The 24,809-nt window shown below is 42.6% G+C and overlaps 1 protein-coding gene across 19 annotated transcripts in view; it reads left to right on the top strand.

Annotated features, from left to right (window-relative positions):
• Window positions 1–24,809, top strand: part of LOC135199325 (inositol 1,4,5-trisphosphate receptor-like) — a 335,174-nt gene that overhangs the window by 191,586 nt on the left and 118,779 nt on the right. For 15 of the 19 annotated variants that reach the window (XM_064227241.1, XM_064227242.1, XM_064227250.1 and 12 more), the window contains 8 exons: window positions 33–198; window positions 1,681–1,861; window positions 8,009–8,136; window positions 9,895–9,933; window positions 12,107–12,232; window positions 22,210–22,350; window positions 22,770–22,970; window positions 24,229–24,350. In XM_064227241.1, the coding sequence (XP_064083311.1) occupies window positions 33–198; window positions 1,681–1,861; window positions 8,009–8,136; window positions 9,895–9,933; window positions 12,107–12,232; window positions 22,210–22,350; window positions 22,770–22,970; window positions 24,229–24,350 (1,104 nt within the window). The remainder of the gene's footprint in view (window positions 1–32; window positions 199–1,680; window positions 1,862–8,008; window positions 8,137–9,894; window positions 9,934–12,106; window positions 12,233–22,209; window positions 22,351–22,769; window positions 22,971–24,228; window positions 24,351–24,809) is intronic. The other 4 variants (XM_064227252.1, XM_064227244.1, XM_064227254.1 and 1 more) reach the window with 1 other exon arrangement.

Below are 24,809 nucleotides of genomic sequence, written 5' to 3'. Positions count from 1 at the left end.
GTGATGGACACCAATGTACCGTTTCTTTACAGAGAAGAGAGTTCGAATCTTGACTTGGATGGAGAAGGCGGCAAGAAATTTTTGAGGGTGTTACTGCATTTGATTATGCACGAATATCCTCCCCTGGTCTCAAGGTCTCTTCAGCTCCTCTTTCGACATTTTTCACAGAGAGAGGAAGTCTTGCAGAATTTCAAACAGGTATAATTGAGTTTGCGAGTGCATCGACGATGCATTCTGTGTTTTAGTGAAATATTAGAAAGACGCAAAGTGATTGTCAGTTAGAGGCAGTCCCTGGTTATCAGCAGGGTTCCATTCTCAGCTGGGCGCTGGTAAGGAAAAACCACTCGCAGATTTAAGGCGCTCATGACGCTGAGTTTCAGTTAATGGCGCCTCCATTAGGATATGTTATGGTGCCATAACTCTATTGTCAACACCTTATGGCACTGATAACCAAAACTCTGCCAGTTATGGCGCCATAAGTTGATGATTTTATGGCTCTGGATAAGTGCCATAAAACTGGATCGCCATTAACCGAGACCACCGATTACCAGGGACTGCCTGTGTACAGTGGTCCCTCCGTATTCACGGGGGATGCGTACCAGACCCCCCCATGAATAGCTAGAACCCGCGAATGTTTGGAACCCCTTTAAAAATGCTAAAAACAGCCTATTTTTTTAGTTAAAACTCAAGAAAAACCCACTGAAAATTTTCATACTTGGTTTTTTAATAGTTTTAAAAACTTCACAAGTTCATTTTATGATGAAATTGATAAATAAACCAGTAATTTGTGGATATTTCTCATAGAAAAATACCTTAAATGTGCGAATTTTCCACGATTAATGCGGGGAAACTTTTCCAAGAGAAATCCGTGAATGTGTGAGTCCGCGAATCCGGAGAATGCAAATACTGGGGGTCTACTGTATTTATTTTATTAATTGTGCACTTCAGTGTTATTCTGTCGTATGTAGATAATTTTTGAAAAACAATTTGAGGCTGGATTCCCTGTATGAGTGTCATATCTGAAGTTTATGCCTACTGACCATGTTTTTATTCCCCAGCTGCATTGCTTTCTTCTACAGGCAGTCCCCGGGTTACGATGGGGTTCCGTTCTTGAGACGCGTTGTAAGCCGAAAATCGTCGTAAGTTGGAACATCGTAAAAAATCCTAAGAAAACCTTACTTTTAATGCTTCGGATGCATTAAAAACTATGTAAACTGCATTCTTATTGCATTTTTCATCAAAAAACCATCAAATATTGATAATTTTGCATTTTTGGAGTCCTATTTCTTCTGCCAGATCAGCGTTGTAGGCGTCATAACCCTGGGACATGTGTTGTAAATCTGGAAATAATTTCTGATAAACATAATTGAAAAGCGTTTTAAGCCAAACCCATCGTAACCCAGGGACTGCCTGTATTTCCTTTTCATGTGTTGTTTTTGATCTCTCACTTATCCAGCTTTATTCTTTTACTTAATTGTGCCTCACTTTTCCTTCTTCATTTCAGAACATTTTCTGACAATCGGTTATGTTAAGTTTATGATAATTAAATGTCTGCTATAGTATTTTTTCCCCTCAAAAGTAATGTAGTATAACCTTGCACCTGTTCATCAGTTCATTGTTCAGTTTCCTACCAAATGATTCATGAAGAACCTTAACATTTTTGTGGGTTTTCATCGGCAGGTTCAACTGTTGGTTCAAGATGGCGATGTCGAGTCTTACAAGCAGATCAAGGAGGATTTAGACGACTTGAGAAATCTGGTAGAAAAGTCAGAGTTGTGGGTTTATAAGTCGAGGGCGGTTGATGAAGATGGCGGAGGTTCAAAGAAGAAGAAGAAAAAGAAGGACGACGATGATGACGAAAGTGAGTTTGCGGTTGTTATTACAAAGTAATTTATGTTTGCGAGCAAGGTACTAGATCAGTGATTCTTAAACTGGGGGTGCTTGCCTGGGTAGGGGGCTGCCAGAAGCTTCCAAAGGGGGTTTCAAATAGGGTTGCCAGATGGTACCTATTACGTATTTTTATATAATTTGTGAAGTTATTTGAAAAATTGCCAAAACCATTATCGTTGCCTCCATTTGTTCTCTCATTATTATCTCAACACATGCTAAAAATTCAAAATTTAAGTCCGTTTTAATTTCGAGTCTTGTTTATGAATAGTGTACGAGTAGACAACAAATTGTTTACAGTTTATAGCTGGCAAAAATTTCAGGCGAAGGGGGCCTGGGATCTATACACAATGCAGAGGGTCGCAAAACAAAAAAGTTTTAAAACCACTGTAGTACTAGATTGAACTTTTGCTGAAAAGGAGAAAATTGAAGCAAAATGAAAAATGCTGCATACAGATATAGAAGACGGACACTGCAGTGTCCAAAAAAGTATATAGTACTAAGGAATTAGCAGATAGAAGAAGGACATTGCAGTTTAAGCACACAAAGCAATATGTACATGATTCAGCTCTTGTGTGATCCTCAACATTGAATAAATCTTCAAAATACTTCTTCAACACGGTTGCTTTTCTCGTGACATCAGGAGCAATCAGATAGAGAAGTGGTAAATAATGAAAGTCAGGATACTGAGATTGAATGAAGAATAAGTAAAAAAAATGCTCGCTATAGCAGAGAGTGGAGAGAACTTTAGTACATGCAACTTCCCCGGCAGATATATACTTAGCTATAGTCTCCGACGTCCCGACAGAATTTCAAATTTCGCAGCACACGCTACAGGTAGGTCAGGTGATCTACCCTCCCACTGCTGGGTTGCGGGACTAGGAACCATTCCCGTTTCCTAATCAGATTTTCTCTGTTGCCGGTTCCGACAACACCCGTTGTTGGTTCCTCGTGATTTGGATTTCGTTTTTCGCTTGCCGTGGATCTTTTGACTGTCTTTTGGTGAAGTATCGGATTGTTGGCTTGGCATACGCTTTTGTTTACTTTTTATGAATCTCTAATGTGTCAGACGCTAGTACTGTGTTTAGAATATGGGCGATGAATGTGTGACGTAAGACTACTGAAGGATTCGGTAGATCCTCGCACTGTAGAAGAGTAATTTAATTTTTGTTTTTTCTAAGGAACTACCACTCTTTTGTAAGACAGTCATAATTACATACTGTATGCAGTTACTGAATGACAGTCATTAACACGAAACATTTGACATGAAGATATGATGAGAATCCTTAAGAGAACCTTCATTGTTGAAGTTTGTTTTGTAGTTCTATAGATCACTTATTAATGAATTGTCTATTAATAATCCTTGTACTGAATGTGAGATTTTGAATGAGGAAGAAGTCTCTGTCTTCTTCTTTGAGGAAGTTAGAGAAGAACAGAGTTAGGAAGCTTCGTCTAGAAACTCCAGTAGTTCTCGTACTAACGAGCTAGTTGAGGAGGCTTTAGAACCTAACCCTAATGTAGTTGTTGCAACCTCTCCTCCATTTTCAGCCCCTTCTCCCTTCTTCGAACCTGCGGATTTGTCTTCGAGATGAAGCGCCTCAGCGGAGTGGCTGGTTGGTCCCGTTGCTGAATAACTACTGGTTCCATGCAACGTAAAAGTACCATACAAACAAACAAACGAAGTGAGTTTTATTTATATATTTCTGGCATGAAAGCCGAGATTCGTAGGATGGAATTGCAGTTGCTTGCAATGGAAGGTAAGAGTGCTGTGGGAAGTTTTTGTGCAGTGTTCCCAGTGTAGTGGAGGGGGCGTCTGTCCGGCTCCGCATTGCTCCTAGGCCTAGACCTCTTCCAAACTCCCAGAACCAGGGGAGGAGGAATGTCGACAGCCGTAAGGAGGATGTAGAGCATCCCCAACGGTCAGGCGTCCCTTCGGCAGGCTCTGTTGTCTCGACCCAGACTGCCATGGATCGCCACAGAAAAGGCATCCTGAGGAAGTGCTTCTTCCAATTTGGCTTCTCCAGGCCGCGAGACGCTTCTCTCCTCACAGGCGCGCCTCTCCTAGCAGGCACTCGGTGCCAGGCGGAGCCAGCCGGGCACTCGTCTCCCATCAGGCGCTTTTCTCCTTGCAGGCGTGATTCGCCTGAGGAGTCTCTTTTTTGACAGGAAGTTTGCCTTCTCCCGAAGGAGATCAGGAGAAGTCTACTAAGCGGGTCCTTGTGGACTTCCAGGAGCAACTTTCTACGTTGATGGGCGCTCTAGTTAAGGACCCTCCTCGCAAGAAGGACATGGCGCTTCTGATCAAGAGCTCTGAGCTCCCCCCTCGCAAGAGACGTGCCTCTTAGGACAGGAGCCCTTCACCGAGAAGTTCCAGGCGCCTCTCCCCTGTTAGGCGCTCTTCTCCAGTTACCCGCTCCTCTTCTAGCAAGCAGGCTCCTCTTGGCAGGCGCTCCTCTCCTAGCAGGCGCTTTTGCGCCTACCAGGCGCTCTTCTCACAGCAGGCGCCTCTCACCTGGCAGGCGCGACTCTCCTGACAGGCGCTCTACTCCTGGTGTACGCCCCTCTCCTCACAAGCGCTCCTCACATGATAGACGCGCCTCTCCTCACAGACACTCATCTCTTAGCAGACGCTTTTTCATTACTGAAAAACGCCCCGCTTTCATAGCAATTACGACTTCTCACTGGACAGCAATGAAATAGCGGTTAGCGTTTTTCAGTCATTGGTAAGCACTTGTTCAGAATCTTGAGAATCTCTCTCGATTTGGCTGTGAAGAATTAGGTTGCATTCCCTGTCCTCCGTCTTCTACGGCACATAGTGTTGTTTCTCCTTAGCTGAGATTCAACTACTATGAGAATGTCTTGCCATCAGGAACCTCGGTCTCTAGAAGGCAATTGACTTTCACCTGTTGGGCACATGCCTTAACAGAATCTTCACCTCGCCGTCTGGTATCGGTGACAAATATATATACGTTTTTGATGGTCTCTCGACTTAACCTTTCAAAGGCGAAGGTCACGTGACTTGCTCGGATACTTGGACAACTTGCCTCCATACCGAACGCAGTCAGTCGGCAGCTGTCAGAGCGGCCGAGTCAGTTACGAACTACGGTGTAGACTTAATTCGAGTGTACCAAGAACTTCGCTGCGGACACCTTCCCGAGCCTGGAAGGGGTAAAAGTAGCTGAGTTGGTGGTTTTCCCCACTCAGAATGAATAAGGGCTTGTCTTTAAAATCCGAATTCGCACCTAGTGTTGTCCTCAGAAGCCTCAGAGTCGGGATGGGGAGCAACACTAGGGGCGAAAGAAGTGTCAGGCATCTGGAAGGGGGACCAGGTGAACTGGCACATCAATAAGAAGGAGTTGAATACAGTTTTCCTGTCCCTGAGGAGTTTCGAATCAGAAGTCAGAGGCTCGGTGGTCCAGGTCAACTCGGACAACACCACGGCTCTGGCATATTTAAGGAAACAGGGAGGGACTCGTTACGTCTCCCTGTACGTAACAGCGAGAGACCTGTTGCTGTGGGCAGAGGAGAGAGAGAAATTACACTTCTCACCAGATTTGTTCAGGGAGAGAAGAACGTAAGGGCGGACCTGCTGAGCAGGAGAGATCAAGTCCTCCCTACAGAATGGACTCTCCATCAAGACGTTTGCCAGATGTTGTGGAGCCTTTGGGGGCAGACCACACATAGACCTTTTTTGCCACGAATTAGAACAAGAGACTGGACAACTTTTGCTCCTCCATTTCGGATCTGAGAGCAATAACGGTAGACGCACTCCTTCTAGACTGGACAAGGATAGACGGCTACGCGTTTCCCCCACTCAAGATTTTGGGGGAAGTATTGAGAAAGTTCATCCCCTCAACAGGAACGAAACTAACTCTGGTCGCTCCCTTTTGGCCCGCTCGGGAATGGTTCACAGAGGTACTGAATGGACGGTGGACTTCCACAGATCTCTTCCACTCAGGAGAGATCTGTTCAGACAACCCCACTGTGACAGGTTTCACTAAAACCTCCCCGCTCTCTGCCTGACTACCTTCAGACTATCGAGAGATTTGTCAGAGCAAGAGGCTTTTCGCGCAAGGCTGCTAGTGCGATCGCCAGAGCCCACAGGTCATCAACCTTGTGAGTCTACCAGTCGAAGTGGGAAGTGTTTCGGAGATGGTGCAGGACGAAGAAACCATCCTCATCTAATACCTCTGTGACCATAATTGCTAACTTCCTTCTCTTTTTAAGAGAAGAATGCAGCTTAGCTGTCTCTATGATTGAAGGTTATTGTAGCATGCTATCCGCGGTGTTCAGAAACAGGGACCTGAATATCGCTGACGATAAGATCTGCATAATCTTATCAGATCTTTTGAGACGACTAAGAAGTAGTACTCTAGACCACCTAGTTGGAACTTAGATGTGGTTCTCAAGTTCCTAGTATCGAACAAGTTCGAACCCCCTCAACAGGCATCCTTCAGGGACCTGACTAGAAAGTCTCAGTTTCTTTTAGCGCTGGCGACTGCTAGAAGAGTTAGCAAGCTTCAGGCTCTGGATGCTAGTGTAGGGTTTAAAGGAGAGTCGCCAATCTGCTCTTTTAAACTTTTGTCCTTAGCGAAGAACGAGAATCCCTCTAAACCCTGGCCTTGAAGTTCTGTGGTCAAAGGGCTCTCACCCTTAGTGGGAAGAGAGATAAAGAGATCTCTGTGCCCTGTCAGGACCCTTAAAATTCTACCTGGAAAGAAGAAAAAGAAGATTAAGGGCAACCTAAAGAGTCTCTGGTGTTCTGTCAGACCCCCCAGAAGACTCATTTCTAAGAACGGTCTGGTGTTCTTTATGAGGAGCGTCATAACAGGCGCATGCGACGTGCGATGATGAACAGTTTAAACTCCTTGGAGTTGAAGCACATGCGACACCTCTTGCGTTTCAGAAGAATATGTCGCTGAACAATATTGTAGCCTCTACATCCTGGAGATGCAACTCAGTGTTTGAGAGACGTGAGAGGGACTTACGATAAGTGCTTCTCTGTGGGGCCCTACATATCTGCAGTTTCAGTGCTGGGACAGGGAGCTGAGACTAATCCTTGTTAGTTTAGTTTAATTTTTAATTTGGTGTTATGTTTTTATATTGTTTGAAAGAAGGTTAAGTGGTAACCCCTTTCAATTGTTAGCTCTAACATGGGTTAGAGTTGGTCAGGTGGTTGGGATTGGTTTTGTGCTCCTTGTATATTGATACCTAAAGCTCTGTCATGTAAGAGGGCGAGTCCCCTTTGATATGATACAGGTTAAGGCTCTGTCATGTAAGTGGGTCAGCCCCCATTGACAAGATCCAATAGAAGGCTCTGTCAAGTAAGTGGGCCAGCCCCCATTGACACGATCCAGAAGGGCTATCGGTCACAGGTCTCATCCTCGCTGAAGCTCTTGAGGCAAGCAGACTCATAGACAGTATCCATGAAGTCTTCTGCCCATTCAGGTAGGAACCAAGGTTTTTTCTTTATAACCTACAACATATGTTGTTTTCCTGTTTTGTTATATATAGTATTTAGCTGTCTCTTACCCTCCACCAAGGGTGCCAATCAGCTAAGTATATATCTGCCAGGGAAGTTGCATGTACAAAAATGATATTGTTATGATACAATAAAGTTTTGTACATACTTACCCGGCAGATATATACTTAGCTATAGTCTCTGACGTCCCGACAGAATTTCAAATTTCGCTGCACACGCTACAGGTAGGTCAGGTGATCTACCCTCCCGCCGCTGGTTGGCGGGACTAGGAACCATTCCCGTTTCCTAATCAGATTTTCTCTTCCACCTGTCTCCTGAGGGGAGGTTGGGCGGGCCATTAATCGTATATATCTGCCGGGTAAGTATGTACAAAACTTTATTGTATCATAACAATATAATTTTTATGTCTCCAAAAGTGTCTAAATATAAAACATGAAAAATGTTGATGGTATTACCCTTTATTTCCTTTTTTGTTCACTTGTTAAAAGTGTATCTCACACCAGTTTTATGTCTGATTCAAGAACAAATGAATCTTGTTAGCCCTCCAAAGATCCTGAGTTTCTATTTACTGGTCTGGTTAAGCTTTGTACTAATACTCATAATGAACATTAAATCTTGAGTAGGAATATTTCATTTTAGGTGAGAGAAAGCCAAAGAAACCTGCTCCCATGTTGACTGCTCAAGATAAGCAAGGATCTGCCATTGATCTGGGCCTGGGCCCTCCTCTAGAACCTGATCAGGCCGAAAATTACAAGCGCATACAACAGGTAAGACCTTAGATTAGTGTATGTATCAAAGGACTGATCCACTTCATTCTAAGTGGGACACTTTTAGGGAGTTGGAAGCCATTACAGTATGTCATTCAAGTGGTTTGAAACTTTTATTATCCTTTCTGAGATTCATATTCTCAGTAAATCAAATATATATTGGTTTTCTTTAGTTAAGTTTGTTATTTAATCCTTCATGCACTTTCAGGTAGACACATTTCTCTGTTCTTTAGAAATGAAAGAAATGTAGAAGATTTAGAGTAGTTGAGTCTAGAGAATTTTTTTTTGTTCTAATTTTCACCAAGCATTCGAATGAATCTGCCTGTGACGGTTGAAGAAAAATTTAACCCGGAATATTAGTGTAACTACTGGATGAAATTCATTTGAAATGGAAAAAAATGTTAAAGTAGGCTGAACAATGTTGAGAAACGGCTGCTCAGTCTTGTCATGTCTGTCTCCAGATTTTGGGACAGAAAAGTTTTGTGCTTCATAGCTTGTTGATAGTCTCACAACAATTGATAGCTTAATGTGTTGTAGACGAACATCAAGTCTGTCTATATACTGAAACCCTAGTCGGGAACAGATACCAAGTTTCAGCCAAAATTTTAAAAATTTCTTTGGGTACTGTAGGTGTTGGTTCAAGAGACTGGAGAATAGGTTTTGATAGGTTGGGTACGTCGAGAAAACATGAGAGGGGTGACCTGTGGGAAGGCTCTGGGGGTCATAGAGGATCTCAGAGAAATGACGTTGATGAAGGCCTGAGCAAGAGGGAAATGGAGACAAATGTCACAGGAGAGGAGAGAGTGAAAGTGGGAGATTAAGCCTACACGGAAACTGTGAGAACATTAACGAAGTAGATGGACATCTTATCTTTATTTATTGGTACCAAATTTTGACTTGATTTGTGTAAGAAGGGACTGCTGCGGAATTGTATTGTAACTTCACAAAAGAGTGCCAATGCCATGTAAATTTTAGATACGTATTGGAGGTTCTTGTACCACAGTTTATGTCAGCTTGTAGTTTCTTAACTGCTTATCAGAAAAAATATAAAGGGAATTCTTGACATCAGCATGATTTTGTGTTTCAGTTTTGAGTGTCAGTACTTATACTTTAGTCCATTACCAAGAATAAAACAAATGATCACAGACAATGTGATTCAGTCCAGTCATTATTTTCACCAATGATGTAAAACTTTTTAAGTGTTTGATATCGCTGCTTGCTTCATTGGGAGTGTCATGTCAGTTTGTCATGTCAGTCAGTGCCTTGTCAGTTTGACTAATGGTATATTTGATTCAGTAATTTGATGATATTGACACCATATTCAGAATATTTGTTTAATTTTTTAACTTTACAGGTTGAAATGCAGTTTGAAAACCTCATGCTTAATACCATGTTTATTGGAAATATTTTTGTGTAATGTTGCTATTCAAGATTGTCTATGACTCCCAACTGGGGTAAGGCTCTTGACTGTTGAATGGGATTAAGAATACGTGGGAGGTCGATAACTACATTTTATCCTGTATTGTCACATAATTCCATGTCTGGTAATAACATTTGCAATTCAGATTTTTAATTTTTTCATTACATATTTTACTTCACTTCAGAAGTAATTTATGCAATGATATTTGACCTACATCTGAAAACTTGAAATTTGCCATGAGTCATAGACATTCTGTATCGTGATAATTGTATATTTTTTGTAGCCCATGCAGCTGAAGGCTTGTTTTTACTTGAACTGTAATTTTTCTTGTTCACAAGCAAACTGTGCCTTCATTCCAGCTCAGTCAGGCTTACGAGGTAACGCTATATTTTGGAGGGGACAAAACGTTCTAAAATTTCCTGTCCTAGAATAGCTGTTGGTATCGTGCACCAAGGGCATCACTGCTTAGTCTAGTCATATGTTTCCATTTGTTTTCTTAACACCATGCCCTTGCCAAGTTCTAGGAATAAACGTTTTTGTTCTGTTAAACACTACTATGACTTTAAAAGGAATGCCACATTAAGATGATGGATGATAACATAAACTGCAAAAACTTCACCACCTCTGCTTGTTTCTAAATTCCTCTTCAGCGTTGAAGTTTTTCTTCTAATGAAAACATACGTAAATGCTTTTTTACATACACTTAGTTTTGAGTTACATTTAATGCTGTTTTTCCTTCGTATAAAAGTATATATGATTTTTATATAGAATTATTTTTGGTAAAGCATCTCCCATTTTATATTCATAATGTTCCACATCCCATCTTGCTTTATTCAACTGATTTTGCTGCTTTGAATTTGACTTTCCTGTAGGCTTCAAGTTCCACATCCCTTTTTGAATTGCAAAGATTTTACTAATCTCTCTAGCTTTTTCCTTTTCTGACACAAACAAAGTAGAATTTTTAATATCCTTAGGGCTGTCTCACAGCTCATGAGTTTGTTGTAACATTCTCGTGTTACGTACTCTTCGCTTATTTGTGCCGTCCATCAGTGCTCTTTTGTCTGATGATAATTGTGATTTTAAAACAAGATACTAGCATGATTTGTTAAGGATATTGGAATCATGAGTGAAAGATTATGATTGCCTATAATTTGAGCTTCAAGTAGGCTTTTCTGTGACATTTTCCATTTGTCAGTTTGTTATTTTGATTGGTTTTTTAAAATCCCACAAGAGGTTTTCATGGCTGCTCAGTTTTGGAAGGTCAGCCCTATTTTTCGTTCTTGAGTTGTGCATTTTTCTTAAAGGAGCCAAGCAAATGTATGCTATTCATTTCACAAGATTGCACAAAGTCAGTTTTTTTTTATAATGTAATGAATTAATCCGTTTAGTTTTCTATTTACTTCTCTGTATATTTATTAAACTCTTTAGGCACTTGATCACAATTAGAGTTTTGTAGACAGTTACCATGTGAATGCTTTCGAACTATACATTTTCAATATTGCTTCATCTATGACTAATCATGATTATCCGGAAAGATCTTGCTTGCATCACTCTCTTACATGCCTGCCTTTGGTACGCAGTCTTTCAATATGATATCACATCCAGTTTGAGTCATTGTCAATTTGCTAGACATTACTGATTATTAAATCTTCCTCTTAATATTCATTGATATGTCTCTGAATCATAAACAAAAGTTGCCCGCCATTATTTTTTATGCCTGCCTTTGATATGTGGGGATATTTTGAACGTGATCATCAGGGATTTTGAATTCGCATAGATGTTACTGATTAGGGGCAGTCCCCGGTCATTGGTGGTCTCGGTTAATGGCGATCTGGTTTTATGGCGCCAATAGTAGAGAGTTATGGTGTCCTAACACGCCTAACACACAGGCGCCATTAACCGATTATCGGCACCATTAAGCAAAACTTGGCGTCATAAGTGGCATGCCATAAATTGCCAAGTTTCAGTTAATGGCGTTTTCCGCGATAACCGGGGACTCCCTGTTCTATATATTTCATTTTGATCTTTACTCTCAGGACTTGTGCTTTTAGTTGATCTCAACAGGTTATCTGCTTTCCAAGTATTTCCTCATTGTATTTGAATATCATATTTTTGTGAGCATAATGAACTTCCCTTTTCTACAGCCCTCAGCTTTAAGCCTCTGTTAAACCTGGTCGTAAAAGGTCAGATTTTAGATCTTAACAAGATTGTACTAAAATGTTACTATAGATGATTTGAGTGACTTGATTTTAGGAGTAGTAATGTTTTATGTCGTTATTCTGTTCGTAGAAGTGGGGGTGTGTGTGCGTGAATGTGTTTTATTTGGTTATAACAATGTCATATATCCATATTCGTTCATACAAGCACAGTACATACACACGTACATAAAATTACTGGGTGTGTCACTTGTGTAGTGTTTTATTTATCTTGGAGAGTCATAATTTTGTTCATTGTGTATATGGCAAATTGTATTTGTTGCTGTCAGCCTGAGAGAAAGTAGTTGAGCACTAAAACCATTTTTCTTTTATGACCACTCCCATTGTTTTTCAGATCCTCGTCAGAATGAATAAACTGTGCGTTACGCAGTCTGCTCACGGTCACTTGAACCCTAAGAGGAACGAGCAGCGTCTCCTGCGCAACATGGGTATTCACGCTGTGGTATTGGACTTGCTCCAGGCAAGTATCTTCTTATTCTTATTACTTACCATATTAATTATTTGAAGATGACTTTGCTATTACAGGCAGTCCCCGGTTATCAGCGGGGATGCCTTTCTCAGAAGGGTACTGTTAAGCGAAAACTACCATTAACCAATTTTATGGCAATAGACAAGCACCATAAAACCGGATCACCATTAACCAAGTCCCCTGATAACGGGGGACTGCCTGTATGTAGGGAACTTGATGAAATAACTCCATACCTTTCAGACTTACATTTCATTTATTCCTTTACATTTCTTCACACACTTTGGTGTCCAACTTCTTTAACATTGATCGATTCTTATTTTCATTATATTAAAGGTAAGATATTATTGGGAATAAAAGTGATTATATGCTTCAAGTGTTGAATAGAATAGTTTCTTGATAGACTGCACTTTACCCAGCTAGTATTTTGGTTTTGTTTTTGTCTTCAGAGCATTTAATTGAAAACACGGGGTTTTGTTCATGAAACTTACCTGTCAGATATATATATAGCTGTATTTTTCCGAATCCTGACAGAAATTTAAACACTTACGACACACGCAGTGGGAGTCAGGTGGTTAGTACCCATTCCCGCCGCTGGGAGGCGGGTATCAGGAACCATTCCCATTTTCTATTCATAATTTTTCTGTCGCCGGTGCTGTAAACAATGTTTGCAGCACCTCCGTCCAGATTTTGGAAATTTACTAGCTACTTGAGTACTATCCCTTTTGGTTTTTTCTTTGGTATCTGAATTGGATTGGTGGCTTGGCACACGTTGACTTTGGATTGATTTGATTTTGGTATTGATTTTTCTTTGATCAAGATGTCAGGGTCTAGTTCAACTAGCGCTAGATTTTGTTCTATGTCCGAATGTAGAGGTAGGCTACTGAAAGCTTCAGTAGACCCACATTCTGTTTGTAAGGTTTGCAGGGGGAATGAATGTACGTTTGAAAGTCGTTGTAAGGAGTGTGAAAGATTAACAGAGTCTGAGTGGAAGGCGTATGAAACCTATCTTAAGAAACTTGAGCGAGATAGGTTAAGGAGGTCTTCCTCCAGGAGTGTTTCAGGTAGGCAAGATTTTAATGATTCTCCTGCTAATCCTCCTTCTGTAGTTTATGCTCCTACCCCTGTAGTGTTGCCTCCGGCCCCTGAAGCAGTGTCGGTAGAAGGTAATACTTTATCGCTAATTCTTGAATCGATTCGTAACTTAGAATCAAAAGTGTTAGCTCTGGAGAGCAAAAGTGAAGAAAAGTGCAGTGAAAGTGCCCCTTGTGTAGTGGAGGGTGCGTCAGATCGGCCTCATTCCGCCTCTAGACCTAGACCTCTGCTTGACTCCCAGGTTACGGGGAGAGAGCATGTCGAAAGTCGAAGGAGGGTTATGAGGAACCCCCACCGATCTGGCGTGCCTTCGACAGCTTCTGACGAACCTACCCAGACTGCCAAGGAGCGTGCGCGTGCACGTCTTCTCAAGGAGTGCTTTTCCTCTTCGGAAGCTTCCTCCACGCGCAAGGGGTGGAGCTCTCATGCCGCATCACGTCCGCTGAAAAGGACGGCTCGTGTTCGGGACGCTTCACGTCCAAGTTGTTCTCCGGAACTTTGCTCTTCGCCTGATAGTGCGTTTGCTGCTTTTCCTCTGCAGAAGAAGCGTAAGGATTCTTCGGAGGCGGAGTCTTTCCTAGATGATTCTTTCGAGCGCCGTAGTCGCTCTAAGGTGCGTGAAGTGGCGGTTCCTGGGAGTAGGAAGAAGGCGTCCACTCGCCTGCTCACAGGATCAGCCCCTCCCCAGAAAAGGAGGCTTCACCTACAAGCAAGATTCTCCAGTCGCTTCAGCAGCAACTTCGGATAGTTATTTCTTCGAGAGACTGTTCCACGTCGCCGTAGAAAGGATGACAATCTTCCTGTGAAGAGGTCGAGGCGTTCTCCCTCTCCCTCTCCTCGCTCGTCTCTCTCTCCATTTGAGTCTCCCTCTAGAGTTCGTTCCGCTCCCCAGCAACTCTCTAGAGGAGGTGAGAAATTTGTTTCTCGCTCTCGAGAAGCGGTTGTATCCGCTACTACGAAACATGTAGATAGGAAGCGCGTTTCTTTAGATGCCGAGCGCGCTTCTATGAAAGTCAAGCGCGCTTCAGTGGACACCGAGCGTGATTCGGTGCAAGTTAAGCGAGCGCCAGTAGACGCTCAGCGCGTTACAGTGGACGCTCGGCGCGCGCCAGTGGACGCCAGGTGTGCACCTGTAGCTGTCGAGCGCGCTTCAGTCGGCGCCAGAAGATTGGCATCGGATGCCAAGCGCACGCCTACGGACGTCAGTTTTCCACCACCGCAAGCGCAAGTGGAAGCAGGAACTCTTCCTGTTCGCTGCTCTTTCTCTTTTGAGAAAGCTCGTGACTCTTCCTTACTTCCTCCGACTTCTCCAGTGTCTGAAGAGGAAATTAGTGACGCTTTCGTCGAAGTGGACGAAGAACAGCAGTTGGCTCCAGTCTCGACGGACTACAAGGTTTTGACTCGTCTGCTACAGTCAGTCTTTGCAGACACTTTTCAGCCTGAAGCTCCACATACTCCTCCCTCTCAGTTTTCGTCATCCAAAGCTACTAAGATCTCGGGCTTTGTGAAAATGAAGAAGTCGCTTTCTACGAAGCAAGCTTTTCGCAAGGTCCATGATTGGATGGAAAAGAGGAAAGCTTCAGGCAAGACTTCTTTCGCTTTACCACCTTCAAGACTTTGTGGCAAAGCTGGTATGTGGTACGAGACGGGAGAAAACGTCGGAGTTAAGCTTCCAACCTCGGCTAAAGGAGATTTTGGTAGTATTGTGGATGCCGCCAGATGATCTTTTCTGTCTTCTTCCAAAGTCTCTTGGACGCATAGTGAGCTAGATTTTCACCTTAAAGGCCTCTTCAGGACACTAGAGGTCTTTAATTTTCTTGACTGGTGTCTAGGAGTTTTGGATGCCAGGTCCAGGAGTTCTGATTCCATCAGTCTGGGGGAGCTCTCCAGTGTATTGTCTTGCATGGACAAGGCCGTCAGGGATGGTTCTGAGGAATTGGCTGCTCATTTCAGCACGGGACTGGCTTAAGAAGAGAGCACTCTTTTGCAATTTTACCGCAAAGTCCCCCCCCCCCGGTTTCTCGCCAGCGCAAAAAGCGGATCTTCTTTTCGCGCCTTTCTCAGAACATCTCTTCCCCCAGTCTATGGTAAAGGACATTGCCACCAGTCTCCAGGAGAAAGCAACCCAAGACCTTCTGGCGCAGTCTTCTAGGAAGCCTACAACTACTTCGTCTTCTGGGTCCTCTGCTTTGAAGAAATCGAAGCCCTTTGGATCTGCTTCTTCCTCGAAGCCAGCCCCTCGAAGGAGGCTCTTTCAGAGGCAAGACCCCCGCTCCTTCTAAGAGCAAGAAGTGAGAGGGAAGTCCTTCAGCCACCGGTAGGAGCCAGACTTCTACATTTCGCGAGAGCCTGGGAAGAGAGATGTGCCGACGCTTGGTCTCTGGACATCGTCAAGAAGGGGTACAGAATTCCTTTCCTGAAGTTACCCCCGCTGTCTTCGACACCAAAGGATTTGTCTCCTTCGTATCAGGGAGAAAAACGGAAAGTGCTTCACGATCTACTAGATCAAATGATCGAGAAGCAGGCGGTGGAGCAGGTCTTCGACCGGAGTTCTCCAGGGTTTTACAACCGTCTGTTCCTAGTGCCGAAGCAGTCAGGGGGGTGGCGCCCCGTTCTGGATGTCAGCAGTCTAAATCGCTTCGTTACCAAGCAGAAGTTCAAGATGGAGACACCTCAATCCGTGCTAGCAGCCTTAAGACCGGGGGATTGGATGGTCTCATTAGACCTTCAGGACGCATACTTTCACATCCCCATCCATCCCCAATCAAGAAAATACCTGCGGTTTGTCCTGAAAGGGAAGGTATTCCAGTTCAGGGCACTCTGCTTCGGTCTCAGCACGGCGCCGATGGTGTTCACCATTCTTATGAAGAACGTTGTGAGGTGGCTCCATCTTGCGGAAATAAGGATCTCTCTCTACCTAGACGACTGGCTTATTCGAGCCCCATCGCAAGACCGGTGTCTGAAGGACCTTCACACGACTTTGTCGTTAGCGAGGTCCCTGGGACTTCTGGTGAACCTCGAAAAGTTGCATCTGACTCCTTCTCAATCCTTAGTCTATCTGGGGATTCAGATGGACTCAGTGGCTTTTCGGGCTTTTCCGTCCCAGGGGCGACAACTTCAATGCCTAGACAAAGTGTCAGCCTTTCTAGGGAAGGAAACATGCTCGGTGAGGGAATGGATGAGTCTGCTGGGGACCATTTCCTCACTGGAGAAGATTGTTTCTCTGGGAAGGTTGCACCTTCGACCACTTCAGTTCTTCCTCTCAAGCAATTGGTCACGCAAACAGGATCTAGAAGAGGTCTTGTTTTTGACAGAAGAAGTGAAAAAGCACCTCAAATGGTGGTCGGATCCAAAGAAGCTTGCGGAAGGACTTTCGCTCAAGCTTCGGAACCCCGACCTAGTGTTGTTCTCCGACGCGTCCTCCACGGATTGGGGAGCAACACTAGGAGGGAGGGAGAAGAAGTGTCAGGCACCTGGAGAGGGGAACAGGTGTCCTGGCACATCAATCTAAAAGAACTTTCAGCGATTTACCTTGCTCTAAGGTTCTTCCAAGAGGAAGTCTCCAACAAAGTGGTTCAGATAAACTCGGACAACACCACAGCCCTGGCATACCTCAGGAAACAGGGGGGAACTCACTCTCCTTCTCTGTTCGCCATCGCGAAGAATGTCCTGATATGGGCGAAGTCGCAAAACGTCACGATCCTGACAAGATTCGTGTCAGGCGTGGAAAACGTGCGAGCGGACCTTCTCAGTCGGCAAGGACAGCTTCTGCCGAGGGAATGGACCCTTCATCAGGAGGTATGCCAGGCGTTATGGAAGCTGTGGGGATGTCCTCATGTGGACGTTTTCGCAACTTCCCTAACGAAGAGACTTCCTTTTTATTGCTCCCCAGTTCTGGACCCCGGGAGCAGTGGCAGTAGACGCCCTACTGTGGAATTGGTCGGGACTAGACATTTACGCTTTTCCCCCACTCAAGATCCTCGGGGAAGTAATGAGGAAGTTTGCTGCATCAGAGGGAGTGAGGATGACCCTCATCGCCCCCTTCTGGCCAGCGGTCGACTGGTTCACGGAGGTGATGTCCTTCCTGGTAGACTTTCCAAGGACTCTGCCCCTAAGGAAAGATCTACTCAGACAGCCCCACTTCGAAAGGTACCACAAAAACCTCCCCGCTCTGAGTCTGACTGCGTTCAGACTATCAAGAAGTTGGCCAGAGCGAGGGGTTTTTCAAGACCTGTGGCAACGGCGATTGCCACCGCAAGGAGGCCCTCCTCAATCGCAGTTTACTAATCGAAGTGGGCTGTCTTTAGAAGTTGGTGCAGAAAGAAGGGCATTTCCTCCACCTCAACCTCTGTGAGCCAGATAGCAGATTTCCTTCTTCACCTTAGGAAAGAAGCGAAACTAGCCGTTCCCACGATTAAAGGCTACAGAAGCGTACTACTGTAGTACTTTCTGTAGTCTTCAGGCATAGAGGACTCGACTTAGCGAATGACAGAGACATTCATGATCTCATTAGATCATTTGAGACTGTGAAAGTTCTCCAACCGAAAGTACCATCGTGGAACTTAGACGTGGTACTTAAGTTTCTCATGTCGAGTCAATTTGAACCGCTCCATTTAGCTTCGCTTAGGAATCTTACTAAGAAGACCATTTTCCTAACCGCTCTGGCGACGGCGAAGAGGGTTAGCGAAATTCAAGTCATAAGCAAGCACATTGGGTTCAAGGATCATAGTTCAGTTTGTTCCTTAAGCCCTACGTTCTTAGCAAAGAACGAGAACCCTTCCAACCCTTGGCCGAGGACGTTTGAGATCAAAGGGTTGTCGGAGCTAGTGGGACCTGAACCTGAGAGAGTCCTGTGTCCTGTCAGGGCTCTCAAGTTTTATTTGCAGAAAACCAGAGCATGCAGAGGCTCTTCGGAGAACTTGTGGTGCTCTGTGAAAAAACCAGATCTTCTGATGTCGAAGAACGCACTGGCGTTCTTCTTAAGAAGTACGGTTAAGGAAGCCCATGAAAAGTGTAGTGAAAGTGACATGGAGCTTCTAAAAGTGAAAGCCCACGAGTTGAGGGCTATTGCTACTTCGGTGGCTTTTCACAAGAATATGGCAATCAAAGATATTTTGGGCGCCACTTATTGGCGAAGCAATTCGGGGTTTGCTTCACACTACCTGTGGGAGGTGAAAGCAACATACGAAAATTGTTACTCGCTCGGACCATACATCGCTGCAGACACTGTTTTGGGGGCAGGAGGTAGCGCTCATCCTATCCTTTAATGGTTAGGGGAGTTTTTAACTTGTGTTATGGTTGTGGGGTTGACCGCCTGCGGCGGATCTCCCTTCCATTAGCTTAGTCTAAGTGGGATGCCTTTGATAGGCTACACCAGGTGGTTTTATTTTACTTCGTTGCCCTCATTGTATGGTCAATGGTCTAGTCACGTCGTGGTCTCGCCCCTGTTGACAGATCATCTGGAGTGCACCAGCTTTATAGGTCTCTACCTCGCTGGCAACTCTAGTAGCACAAGCAGACTTACGCGGCAGTAACCACGAAGTCAGCTATGCTAACAGGTAAGGAACCAAGATATCAATTATCTGCATATATATGTTTCCTAAAATCTTCTATTCTGTCTACTCCCACCACCAAAGGTGGGATTCAGCTATATATATATCTGACAGGTAAGATTCATGAACAAAATGATATTGTAATGATACAATTAAGTTTGTTCATACTTACCTGGCAGATATATATATAGCTGTATTTTTCCGAATCCGACAGAAATTTAAACACTTACGACACATGCAGTGGGAGTCAGGTGGTTAGTACCCATTCCCGCCGCTGGGAGGCGGGTATCAGGAACCATTCCCATTTTCTATTCATAATTTTTATTTCCACTGTCTCCTGAGGGGAGGTGGGTGGGTACTTGATTATATATATCTGCCAGGTAAGTATGAACAAACTTAATTGTATCATTACAATATCATTTTTACTTTAATGTAGAAAAGGGCTTCCTTATGTGAACCCATTTGTCATGATAATAGAACAGTCTTGCTGTTGCATCTCCGAAAGTGAGCAGGGAGGAAGAACTGCGGGCTTTGCTGCAGCAACCCCCAAGTACCCTTTTTCTCAGCGGATGACACTGGATGACATCCAGGGAAGATAAAGGGACCCCGGGTGAATGTGAAGCTTAGGAAAGTGCTGCTACTTCAAAAACCTACCCCAGTTAGCAAGAGCCGTGGGACTGCCGACTACAAAGTCCAGGAGATTTGTGAGCCACTCCTGCATAAGCCAGGAAGGAGCATTGAGAGCCATTTGAGAGAGGGATTCTTGTGGCTAGATTGACAGTTAGAGTAACAATTACATCAAAGGGAAGATTGATGTCGGGTGAAAATATGTAAGGAATATTCGGACAAAATTTCTGAACTATATTATTCTTAAAACTAAATTACAACCAATCAATGGTCCCTTTGCAACTCAAGGTTGCCAAAATTATTGTAATCCTTTCTATATACATACATATGAAATAAAAACAATGAAATTCTTATTTTCTTGGAAACTAAGAATTTCTGAGGAAAATAACCACTTTCACACCAGACTTATTTCAAGCCCACACCAATTTTCTACTTCTACTTAATGTATGAAACCAAACTGCAAGATGAATAAATAAAAAAAAATAAAAAGTAACTTGAAAATGCACAATTCAGGATCTGGAATAAGTTAGCATAAGCTTTCTCAGAATTGAAAATAATATCCATTTCACATACACAATCAAAGTATACTCCCAGAAGTTGCACTTATCAATGGATAATTTAAAAGGTTTTTGTCCAGTTCCGTTGCCCTAAAAAAAACAGTCAGTCATACCATTATGAAAGAAGAGGCAGCCTAAGCTCTGGGCTACCTTTAACGGTATGCACTGTTTCACTAAAAGGTAATAACACTTGTTAACAACTGCCTTTAACTCTAGGGATCGTTCAATGGCAGACTTAATGTTGAAAAGTTGACATGACTTCCATGTTACCTCCTGGACAATTGCTTCACTAAATCTTAAGTGACACTGCTGATAACAATTGCAACGCTGATGCGTCAAAACAGCCAGAGCTTTACATACTCCAAATAATACTATAGCAGTTTAACTGAAATGACACAAATCTCATTTAAGACCCGTCCATTGATGGGAAAAACTCAGTATATCACACAGACACACCAAAGAAACCACGATCAGAACCATCCATAGAAGGGGAAGAAGTTCCATGCCAATAACAAAAAGAAAAAGTCTTTACATAATGAAATAAACTTAAAGAAAATAGATAAAAAATACTTTTAATTAATTTTTTTCCTTACAATCTTGCTCACAAACCAATTGCCTTTAATTACAACCCATATCTACCCCTTATTGGACAAAGTAAACTTTTTTTCCCTTTCTGTATATAAGAGAAAAACCCAAACTACCACAGGCTAGATCTGACACTTCACCACCATTGGCCAGATAAGACAAAAGGGAAGGAAGTGGCATCCAGACCATCGTAAATTAGGAGTAGCAATCTGTGGCCCAAGTCACTTGGTCCAGCTCTGGAGAGTGGTTGATTAGATTTTTAGTTTTAGGCAAAGTTGCAAATACTCTGTAAATCCACCTAACCATAGGGTCCTACAAATGTTTAAATAAAGGGTCTGACAGTTTTTGCAGTGACCCTATTCTGAATGCCTAGTGTGAAACACATCATGACGTGAAGGTTGTGTTCCTTTTCCCAAACAAATAAAGAAATACTTGCTACCACCATGTCGCATATAGGCTCCGAACGAGTGCCCCCCTTGCTACTAGTACTAGAGGTAAGTGACAGCATTACTCCTATAAAGCAACGTGACAAGAGAGTCACTAAAGCTTAAAGGACAAGGAAGACAGACCTTGGTATTAGGAAGTTGATAGTATTTCTAACCAGTAACCCATAGCCTGTAGCCCAGAAAGTGTGTTCCCCAACCACTGGGTATCATTTATATCAACTGGATCTGGTTGAACAAGAGGAATCCCACACAGCAGGTTTTCCTGCTGCTAGTTTTATGAAAGACAAAACAGCATAGGAACCCAAATCCCATTCCCAGAAGCGACAAAAAAGAACGAAATGAGATGGAGAAACCGGAGTGAGGGATGGGACCTGGAAGGAAGAAGCCCACATGCAGAGTCTCCCACTTTCTTGGAGTACATATGAGGCTGCTGCGCTTGCAGAGAGGAAGAGGCTGGAAGCACCAACTGCCAAACACTGCCACATGTTGCCCTCCGTAAAGGGAAAAAGAATCCTTAAACCCGAACGGTGCCATGGATAATCTAAGAAATTCTGAATCAATTTGAAGGAGACTGCAAAGGTGCAATTAAAGTACCGAGCTCTGCCAGTGCTGGAAATAAGTGAATATGCATAAAGAATTGGATTGCAAGGTGTAAATATTACCATGAAGAAAGCAAAGCAGAAATTGCTGCCAGATTTGTGGTAAAACAAATAAGAATATAAAAAGATTTGTTACAAAACAAAGTAAAGAATCCCCCAGATGAAAACAAAAGTGCATGGAAAGGAGATGAACAATGAAAAAATAAAGCCACATCGGTATCAATTACTTGAGGGCTAAATCTTGAGAGAGTGATGCACAAGTGTGATTGTTAAAAGTGACTTAGAAGAATGTCTAGTAACTGAGGAATCACAGGAGATCTACCCATGTGCCATGAGGGCATTTAGATCTTGATCGGCCCGAGTGTTGTGCCTGGACTCTTGTGAGCAAACAGACGACAATGTATGTGATTAATATGGGTGTAAAAAATAGGAATTCGTGTATTACATGTATGGTTGAGGACATTTTTTGTTATTGTTGTCTAATTACTGTATTTTTCTTTAAAATTTCAGATACCCTATGACAAAAAGGAAGACAAGAGAATGAATGAGTTAATGGAATTGGCACACCAGTTTCTCCAGAACTTTTGTTTGGGTGATCGTCAAAATCAAGCTCTGTTGTACAAGAACATTGAATTGTTCCTTAATCCAGGGGTACGTATGTTTTTAAGGGTTTATGTGGTTGTAAATTGAAAAGTGTAAAACACAAGATGTGAAAGTTATAGAAAAACTAAAGCAGTTGATAATTAAGTCCCAAACACAGAATCCTACTCTAGAATTATTAGAACTATGTACTTATTATAGATATAAATAATGTTGAGGCAGGATCCATAGAAAGTATTGGTCCCTGAATAAGTGATATGCAAGTTGCTACTGATGAAGATTATCCAAAACGTAAACGCTTCAATGCTGCATTTGCATATTTTGCAGCTATTGCTAATAAATTATGAAATACTACTACACTTTCACACCTTGGTCAGGTATACTAGAAATATTGACAGCACCTATCTCATGCATGTTGTACATACTTGGATGTCAAGTGTTTTATTAACATTATTTCCATAAACTTTCAGCTGCTGGAGGCAAAGACAGTTTGCGCAGTATTTAAGGACAACTCTCAGCTCTGTGGCGAAGTTTCTGAACGTGTAATTCAGCATTTCATCCACTGTATTGAAACACATGGGCGTCACGTCCAGTACCTGAAATTCCTTCAGACAATTGTCAAAGCCGAGGGTCAGTTCATCCGACGTAGTCAGGACATGGTGATGCAGGAGGTGGGTGAGGTCTTTCAAAATTGATTGTCTGTTGCAAAGCTTCAAGTTGGATTACAAAATCCATTGGAGGTTTTAGGTCATTTTTTTAAAATGTATGTACTATGTTGTATTATGACATACATATTCAGATTTTTATTTGTCTTCTGGTAATATAGCTGTAAAATTTTTCAGTGGTCCCCCTCATACTTACAGGGAATGCGTACCAGACCCCCCCCTTTTAATAGTTAGAATTCGCAAATAGTTGGAACCCCTATAATAAAAATGCTAAAAACAGCCTATTTTGTTAGTTAAAACTCAAGAAAAACCCACTAAAAATTTTCATACTTAGTTTTTTTTAAGTTTTATCACAAACAGTGCATTTTATGGTGAAATTGATAAAAAAAGAAAAAACAGGAATTTCTGAATATTTCTCATAGAAAAATACTGCGAATAGGCAAATTTTCTACAAATAATGGGAGTTAATGTCCCCAAGAGAAATCCACGAATGTGTGTCTGGAAATCCAGAGAATGCAAATACGTGGGAGGGGTGGCCGTCCACTGTATTCAGATTTTTATTTTTCTTCTGTTAACAAAGCTGTAAAATTGTATTGACATTCATGAAAAATTTAGATGGAAGTATATACTGTCATTGTGTAAATCTGTTTCTGTTTTGTTAATATGGCTTAAAATTGTGTTGAAGGCCTGAGATTATTAAATCTTTCAAAACATTCACATTGCTATTTTCTATTTCTCTTCACAAACCCATTACTCACAGTGCATACAGCTCATGTTCATGCACTCTTGAATGTCTAACAGACAGGAGAGCAATGGTAGTACCCTAGCGCCTCAGTGGCGTGGTTGGTTTCGTGTTTGCTTCTCACCTCGGTGGTCGCGGGTTCGATTCTCGGCCATTCCATTGAGGAGTGAGAGATGTGTATTTCTGGTGATAGAAGTTCACTCTCGACGTGGTTCGGAAGTCACGTAAAGCTGTTGGTCCCGTTGCTGAATAACCACTGGTTCCATGCAATGTAAAAACACCATACAAACAAAAACAAACAATAAACAATGGTAGTACCACATGTTAGCCACTTGTATCTCTTTTTGTGTAGCTGCCCAATAGTTTAGCAGTTCCTCAGTTATTTTACAGTAGGTCTAGGAAACTTAGTCTTATATTTTGCCCTAAATTGCTGTAAGTGACCTGCATTTGTAGTGATTAATATATCTTGCAAACTTTGCCACTAGCATTAAATCATGAGCATTCCATGTTCTTCTCTTGCAGTTGGTGAGTGCTGGGGAGGATGTTCTTGTTTTCTACAATGAGAGGTCATCCTTCAACCTCTTCATTGACATGATGAAAGCAGATCGCAGCAGAATGGATTTCGACGACAGTAGTCCCCTCAGGTATGAGAATAACGCCGATTAGTGTAACCATTTGTATAGGCTTGATGTAACTTAATTGCTGAAGCAGCCTCAACATATTGAGCCTAGAATTACCTCACTTTTTAGTTTAAACTTTTGAATATGAGGGCTCTTGAAATAGTTATATATTTCAAAATAAAATTCTAACTCTCTTTACTAAGTATCTGATTTGCACCAGATGGAAAAAGGCTCATGTTCGTTGTAGTAGTTGGTCAGAGAATGAGCATAAGTATTTTCTTGCCCTAAATAAAGCCAAATTATCCCTTTCATGTCAGAACATAATCTTTCCTCAGTACATCACCAGGAATTGGTATTCCATTCCCTGAAGTAAAGGAAGGCAACAGAAGAATCATAAAGAAAAAGTTGTCAGTGTACATAAACTAGGGTCTTTGCTCTTGTGAGTTCCCAGGAGTGGATGAATGTAATAGACTACTGTATGAT

The sequence above is a fragment of the Macrobrachium nipponense genome, chromosome 25, assembly GCF_015104395.2.
Source record: "Macrobrachium nipponense isolate FS-2020 chromosome 25, ASM1510439v2, whole genome shotgun sequence".
NCBI classification, from domain to species: domain Eukaryota; kingdom Metazoa; phylum Arthropoda; class Malacostraca; order Decapoda; family Palaemonidae; genus Macrobrachium; species Macrobrachium nipponense.
The sequence above is the reverse complement of the archived record's forward strand: the minus strand, read 5'-3'. Positions and strand labels throughout refer to the sequence as shown.